At 34.6% G+C, this 8,701-nt stretch overlaps 1 protein-coding gene across 1 annotated transcript; it reads left to right on the top strand.

Moving 5' to 3' along the window:
* Window positions 1-7,270: 7,270 nt before the first annotated feature.
* LOC127266266 (uncharacterized) lies at window positions 7,271-8,135 on the top strand. The gene is made up of 4 exons (XM_051296452.1): window positions 7,271-7,403; window positions 7,502-7,809; window positions 7,914-7,973; window positions 8,079-8,135. Exons 1-4 carry the CDS (start codon window positions 7,271-7,273, stop codon window positions 8,133-8,135), a joined length of 558 nt encoding a protein of 185 aa, XP_051152409.1.
* Window positions 8,136-8,701: the final 566 nt, after the last annotated feature.

The following is an 8,701-nucleotide window of genomic DNA, read 5'->3' as shown; positions in this document are numbered from 1 at the left end:
GGGACGGACAAAAATGGTAAACAAGACTATTGTATTGGGACAGAGAGAGAGTATCATTTTTATTATTATTATTATTTAAAACACCATACTATATATTACTCCCTCCGTCCATTAAAATTAGTCCATTGGGGCTCGTAATGAGAATTAAGAAAAATAAATATTTTATTGAAAAAGTGATAGTTAGTTTAGGGTATTTTTTGAAATTTAGCTAAAAAGTAAAGTAAACGAAGATAGAATGCAATAAAGTTAGTGATATTTATTGTAAATAAGTGTTGAATGAAGGATAATAATTAAATGTTGATTTGTTGACTTTGCCAAAATTACTAATGAGATAAATTTAGTTGACGGACTAAAAAAATAGGTAGAATAAATTTGACGGACGGATGGAGTATATATTTAGGGTGTGTTTATTGGGGTTTGCATTTTGAGTTGTGATCTGAATAGTAAAAATTTTGAATTGTACTAGTTGTATGATTTGAAATAAATAGGCGTTTGATGTGATGTTTTGAATGTAAAATTAATTTTTAGTATAATATAAAAAATAAAAAAAATATGTGTTTGATTTAATATTTTAGAGAAATTTTTTTTGAATAAATCGTAAAATTTTGCCAAAATCCTTCAAACGAACACACATCCGCACGCTAGTAGCGCGAGTATTTTATAATGATATAAAGTGAAAAAACATAAATTTATGAACTGAAATGGAAAACCAAATAAATATTCTTCTTAACATTTTTTTTTTTACTAAACCAAATGTTTGTCTAAATTATATGATTATTTAATTTCTATAATTTCATTGGCAGCTATCAGCTTAGGCTGTGCAGAGTATGGAATTCATTGTAACACTTTCATTACTAATAGACAAATTAATCACAAAATAAAGCAAATTGGAGGCTTACTATCTAAATCATCCATTTTCTTGGCACTTTACATATATATACCTCTTCTATAATTTGTGGTGTGCTAGAGTTGTGACAAAGAGTCCTATTACAATTTAGGTTTCAAATATTGTATTCTTTCATATTTAAATATAAGTGTATTACAAGTGTACTTTAATCATTTAGAAATCTAATTAAGAAATACAAGTGTTTATCATCAATTATTTAGAAATAAAAATCAAAACAAATTTATGTGACTAACAAAATCGATTATGCATAACAAATGTACTTTCCTTGAAGAGATGGTGTGTTTGGTTGAGGGTTGAATTTTGAGTTGGGATTTAAATAGAAAAAAATTTGAATTTAAATAGCTGTATGATGTGATATAAATAGGTGTTGATGTGATGTTTTGAATGTAAAATTGATTTTTGGTATAATATAAAAAATAAAAAATAGGTGTTTAATTTGATATTTTTCGGGAAAAAAAAAGAGATGAATAGTGAAAAAAAATCCAATCCCCCAAACAAAAAATCCATTATCTCTAAGGAATCATGATTTTATCAGCATAAAGAGGCACAACAATACAATTCTATACCAACCTTTTTTCTCATATGAATTATTTGCAAAATAGTACTCCCTCCATCACATATAATTTGTCCATATTTTTTATTTTCGTCCGTCCCGCATAATTTGTCCTTTCCTTTTTTGGAAAATTAATTATACACTTTAATCATATTTTAAAATTTAAAATTTAATTGTTTTTAATCTTAATTAAACTATTTAGTTATCTTAATCTTAATCTATAATTATTTTTACTAAATAATAATTATTTTTAGTAATACATTTCTTAATTACTTACTAATTATACTTTACCTAAATTTCCGTGTCTACAGTAATACACCCATATTACATGGGACGGAGGTAGTAGATTTTAATGCTCATAATTTCATGATGAATAAAAAATTATAGCCAATATACAATACCAAATACAAAATTGTGCTATATCTCTGAGGTTGATTTATGATCAAATCCATCATCAATTATGCCAACTTTCATTTTTTCGAGATCCATGGTTTTTTTAGTTTTGTTGTCCATTATTTCTCAAGCTTTTTACAAAATTCATGGTTCTTTATGGGACTTTAGTTTCTCCTAAGAAATTATATCAATGAATAAATTTAGATATCGAATATATAGGTGGTTGAGATCTAATCTTGTGTGTTTCCCATTTAATAAATTGAATTTATAGAATCATAAACTGTAAATGAAAACAAACAAAAAATTATTACATTTATTCTTCAAAGCATAACATAATATATATGATGTATATAAAAACATCATAGTTGCTTCCGAGATAGTAACACCAACATAAGGGTTGAACATTATAACTAATATAAGTGATATCTATATATTAAGTGAATGAGAGTGTTACGACCGTTTTCAGCAATTATATTAATAGTATCCATATATTGAGTAAATGATTGTTATTAAAGTTATAAGTAATCGAAATATATAAATTGCCAATGCAAATATTTTTCTTAGACCCTCGCATCTTAAACATCTTTTCTACATGAATGGCCAAGTTATTTTAATCATAAAGAAATCAAGTGAGTTTCCAACCATATTTATGGTTGTAATACACCCAAAGTTGAGCCGATGCTAGGCCAATTCCCGTGGATGAATCGGTGTCAGGCTATCCGAGATTGAATAGTAATTAAAATGATTGAATAAACTACTCATCATTCCTTTTCGTGAGCCATACTGAAAGAGCTCTAGAGTTAAGCGTGAAAGGACTCGTTTTGACTTGTGGGGCCGGTCTGCAATTCCGACATGCTTGAATTTGCGTGGGTTGCGGGTCGGCGTGTCGCAATGTTTCTTTCCCTAGTTTATGCGTGTGTGTGTGTTTGTCTTGCTGAATTCATGTATGTGTGTTTATTTCTATTAATCTAGCATTAATTAGTTTAACTGAATAACAATTGTTGAATTGACATATATTGGGTTCGTTGTTGTAGGGAAGTTTGATTGAATAACAGTAATTATTTGGCAAGTATTTTGACAGTGTCTTGGTCATTGCTGGAACAATATTTATTAGAGTTGAAAATTTATGGAGTGTAAGCCGTAAAAGAGAGATAGCAGACAAATCAATGGGGATGATTTGTAATGTATCGTGTCAATAGACATGGCATTTAATAAAAGTGTAACAATTACGACATCATAGTTTGTTCGTATTTTATAAATATAGTTAGTCATACGGTTCTATCACGTGTATTGGTTGTATCAAATTTATTGGTCCTAAAAAATAAAAGTTTAAGGTAGATCAAGTTAAAGCACAATCGTCATTGTTCGTTGTATGTTATTTACATTTCTCGTCCATCAATAAAATGTATCTTCAAACATGCAATCTATTTGAAAACATTGTTTTTGGATTATGCAATTTGTATTGGTTGTTTCTTTTTAACTCTTTGCCTATCATGTTTACTTTTTTCATTGTTTGTTTCAACTCCAACAAATTGTTTTGCACTTTTTTCTTATGATTATTTAACTTTAATTAGTTGGGAACGATTCCAAGCCATGGGCAGATATGAGAGTGAATATGAGGTTTCCAACGAAGTTGTTTCCTTTATGGCTAAAGATCGATCATGTGCATTTGACCGCCGTCTCCAGAGCGTCAATTACTACAGCTGGAGCAAGATCAACTCCAACGGGTGTCATTAATTTTTCCTACCATTTCTAACATGGTTACCATGATAGCTCCTCCACGAAAAAATTACATATATAGGGATAGAGAAGGAAGACACGAAGATTTGTGGACGGACTACCTTTGTGAGCTTCTGCATTTTCATGAGTCTTACTTCAAACGGAGGTTTCGAATGCAATGATATATTTTTTCCAGAATTTTTAAGAATAATGACTCCTACTTCACTTAGCGATTTGACTGTACTCACCAAATATGCCTTTAGCTCATACAAAAATATGGCTGTTATTCGTATCCTCATTTACGATTTGTATTTTGATACTCTTGATGAAGTTATATGAATATGAGCATCAACGACTCAACTCCCAGCCATGAAGTTCTGTTACACAATTATCAGAACTTTTAGGGATCAATATTTGTGTAATTCGACCAATGAGAACATACCACGTCTGCTAGCTGAAAAAATAAAAATGTGGATTTTCGGGGATAATAGGATCTTTGGACTGCATGCATTGATTATGAGATGGGTGTCCCGTGGCTTAGAGAGACCAATACAACATGCACTATGGGTACCTAACACTAATTTTAGAGACAGCTGTCTCACAAAATTTGTGGATTTGGCATGTATTTTTGGAATGCCCAAGACTAATAACTATGTTACAGTTTTTGATCATTCGCCTTTGTTCAATAGGTACATGGATTGAACAACACTGCTGATTTACTACAAGGTGAATGGTAGACATTATAATCTACTGCACTATTTAACGGATGGTAAATATCCGAAATATACAATACTTATGCAAACGGTGAGAAATTCAATCACTGCCAAGGAACAAGCGTTAAAACATTACAAGAATCCATATGCAAAGCCATCAAAAGGACATTTGGTGTACTCCAACCAAAATGGCATATATTGGCCATGCCAGCGAGAATGCAAAATACAAGTGACCTCCTATGTGTGATGACTATGTTTATTATATTACACAACATGGTCTTTGAAGATTAGAATGGCCACAACCTATCCGATTGATACCATCCATCGAAGATGATCAAACTCTACCCGAGCAAGCACAGTCAGTTGAAGATGTTCGTTTATTATTTCGCATTAGAATGGAAAGAATCAGCAACACGGAAGCTAATGAAAGGCTATGAGATTATCTCATTAATCACCAATAGATAATGTCTGGGGGGAAAAAATATCTAGTAAGTAACGTGTTGTGCTACGGGTCGCAACAAGGTGATATGTGTAACACCCCCAGTTGACTCATACTGGAAATGCTACCGCCACACTGCATCATGAGGTCGTCACCTCCTACTTTGGGCCCCACAATACAGTTTTAAGGCTAAAATTAACCATAAAAGCGCATTATTATATAACAAAATCTGATTTATGAATATTTACAAAACACACTCCTAAACAAGAGGTTTTTCCGGTTAAAAATTTACATATAATACAATAGATGTAAGTTCACTCACTCAACCCGTCTTTTTATATCTCGAGACGTGCCCCGTCTCGGATGTGCCATGCATACCTAAAACAAATATTTTTCTTAAAAGCAGTCTAGAATTAAATTCATTTTAAGAACTAACATGAAATATGTCATTTTATACATTTTTAAAATAAAGTCTAATTCACGTCAATCATGAAATACGTGTCATGTCATGCCAATAGTGAAATGATGCAACAAAGATATCAAACTCGACAACAATGCACATCCACATATATATACACATCCGCCGAAGTGGGCAGCCGGAATAACCTCGGCTCCAAATAATAGGCTCACTACATCTGTCTAAGTGAGCAGCCGGAATAACGTCGGCCCCGTAATAACAAGCTCACTAGACCATCATCAATAAATAGTCGGAAAATCCTCGGCTCAAGGAAGGACCTGATAAACCCATAATAACATAATGGTCATCCGGTCACTTCCATATACTCACCATACGACTCCCACAATCAATACATGGATAGCCGAACGTTGTCGCCATTAACCACAAGACGCCCCATAGTCTGTGATAGCGAAGATAGGACCCCCACCGACGAGCCCTATCCCGTGTAATGTAGTAGAATCCGTGCAACCTGGAATCACCCAAGGGAAACCCGGAAACTCTACTTCTCCTCGCGCGCCCTAACGGGATCATGTTTGGAGTTTGGCAAATGATCCTAAACTACCGGTAGACCTCACCAGTGATCAATCCAATGAGTGGAACAACACCGAACACGAATGATTGGACCAAATACATCTCAACTACAATTAGTATAATCCCTGAATGACCGTACGACTAAGTCACCCAGTTGTCCGACTACTATCGTCCACTATCGCCAAAGTGTTACGGTACATCGGGGTCAATTATCCTAACCCCAGATGATGCCCTCGCCTAGCACTACTGCACACAACGACTAGATGATAGATCCATAAAACATATCCGATAAACCGTGCAATATGTGTGCAACATGCCAAATAAGTGAATTTACCGAAAAGGGCTGGTGAGATAGTTCACCTATCCTCCTTTTCATAAATTCACCAACGCGATCAAATACGTATATCAAATATCATAAAACGTGAAGTCTCCCACATGCATACGCACACACATATATATAAATATATACATACACTGACAAAATGATTTACATAATATCACATTTACATATTAATCAGAATCGCATGCAACATGCATACCTAATTTCTTAAAATTAGATTTAATTCCTTACTGCTTACCTCTTATCAACACTCCTTAGTTTTTGCAATCTCACCCGAATCTCCTCCAACGTACACCTGCCCCATTATTTACTCAAAGCAACTGAGCTATGTGCTTATTCACAAGAGCTACCTGATTATTCAAAAGCTAATTTCTATAATTAGCTCGTTGGGTTTCAAACTTTTATATTTAGTAGAATATGATATTCTAGTTATTAAACCCTTATATCTCATAATATTTATATCGCCCGATTATTAAATAAAAATACTTAAAGATATGAATAAACAGGCAGGTGCAGTGTTTCGGCTCGGATCGATACAAAAGTCTCATAATATAATGCTAGGACTACGAATAGGCTATTAGCTAAAGAAATTCATCGATTAAATAGCCAAATAGCCAGTTATGAATTTTTGAAAAATTTCTAATTTAATATCCCCAATATCTAAATTCATATTAAAATCCATAATTAAATTCTACGTATAACAAGAAATACAATACCAAAATCGGAATCAAAATCAAACGGCTAAATCTTTTCTTTTTCTTTTTCTTTTTTCTTTTTTCTCATTTCTTTTCTTTCTCCCTGACGATTCCCTCTTTTCTTCGAGGTAAGGTTCGCTTGTTTTTTTTTCCTTAATAAATATATTTATATTATATTATATTATTATTATATATTATATTATATTATTATTAACGTTGTTATTATTATTATTATTATTATTATAAACATCTTTATCTTCTTTATTTATTTATTATATTATATTATTAAATTATATATTATATTTTAGTAAATCTTTTTATACCCGAACCTAAACTTGTCAGACTTCCTTGTTGATGCTGCATTTTTATTGTGTAACTTCAGACCTGATAAGAATGAGTGACTGTATTATCGTTCTGTGTTGGCTAAGCCTGCACACATTTGTTGTGCCTGTATGGATTTTCGAAGTGATTCGTCGAGCTAGTGATGGGATATGTTGAGACCGTTGGTATTCGGTGTTGGTGAATGGAGATTTGGGGGATTTTTCAAGTCCTTGCGAGGGGTTCAACAAGGGGTCCCTTGTCGCCAACTTTATTTGTCTTTGGCGGGGGCTCGAACGATTATTTGGGAGATTTCTTAACCTCTTTTATCATTGCCGGTGTGGTTTACGATTGTCTTATTTGGCATATACTGATGATGTCTTGAATTTTGCTAATTCCGGTAGTCTGAAAATTGACTCTTTAACCACATTCTTAGATGATTATGTGCGGATCACCGGGCAAAAGATCAATTGTCAAAAGAGTCATATAATGTTTAGTCGGCAGTGTACGGAGGAGCTCCGAAGGCAACTCCGGGAGGCCACAAGCTTTGGAGATGCCGATCTTCCGCTTATATATTTTGGAGGCCCATTTTATGTGAGATATCGGAGAAACACGTTGTATGAGGGGCTCCTTGGCAAGCTCCGGAGGTATTTGGCGAAGTGGGATAGATCCGTCCTTTCACATGGAGGGCGCCTTCAGTTGATCCGGAGTACACTATATTCCCTTCCGCTTTATCTATTACAGGTTCTTAGGCCGCCGCAGATGATGTTCTAGTTGGTGCAGCAGTTATTTGCGAGATTTTTTTTGGATCTTATCATGGTCATCGTCGGTGGCATTGGGTTTCTTAGGTGGAGGCCGCGCTACCGGTGAAGAATGATGGATTGGGTATTTGGAGATTGACGGATATGGTAGAGGCTTTATCATATAATTTTTAGTGGAAGTTTTGGGATGGTTATCTTTATGGCCATGTGCTATGAGATACAAATAATTTTGTGGCACATTTTCGGTGATAGCTACGTGTAAGAGTTACGATAATCCAGTATAGAAGCGTTTGTGCAGAGTGCGTGTGAAGGTACAATCCCGAATCTACTAGAGCTTAGGTCGGGGAAATCTTTATTTTTGTTATGTAGATGGTGTGGGGAGCAACCCCTTTGTGCATATCGAAGAGATCGGCCGCCGGCTTTATTTGTTTAGGAGATGTGGCGTGGCAGATCTTGGGATTTGAAGCAGCTTCGGGCATATCTCCCGGAGTCACTAGTTCGTTGTGTCTCGAAGGTTCTGATAGATGGATTATCGGGTGATAAGATGACTTGGGTGGCCTCGAGTTCGGGCATGTTCTCGACATCTTCGGCTTGGAAGCTTTGCTGAGATGTGTGTTCGAGGAGCTGGCTATCCGGTGCTATATGGCTGCATCTACTTACTCCTACGGTATCAGTCTTCTTATGGAGATTATTTCGGCGCCAGTTACCGGTTGATGATATCCTTCGACATTATGGGATCCCTACTTTTTCGAGATATTATTGTTTTCGGGATGAGAAAGAGACGGTTTCTCACATCTTCTTTGAGTTGGCGGCTATTATGAGGGTGTGGAGCCACTTTGCCGCGCTTTTCCGAGTCACGTTGCCGGATACACATA

This window comes from Andrographis paniculata, unplaced genomic scaffold, assembly GCF_009805555.1.
Source record: "Andrographis paniculata isolate CXL003 unplaced genomic scaffold, ASM980555v1 Contig75END, whole genome shotgun sequence".
In the NCBI taxonomy this organism is placed as follows: Eukaryota; Viridiplantae; Streptophyta; class Magnoliopsida; order Lamiales; family Acanthaceae; genus Andrographis; species Andrographis paniculata.
This window is presented reverse-complemented; position numbering and strand designations above follow the sequence as displayed.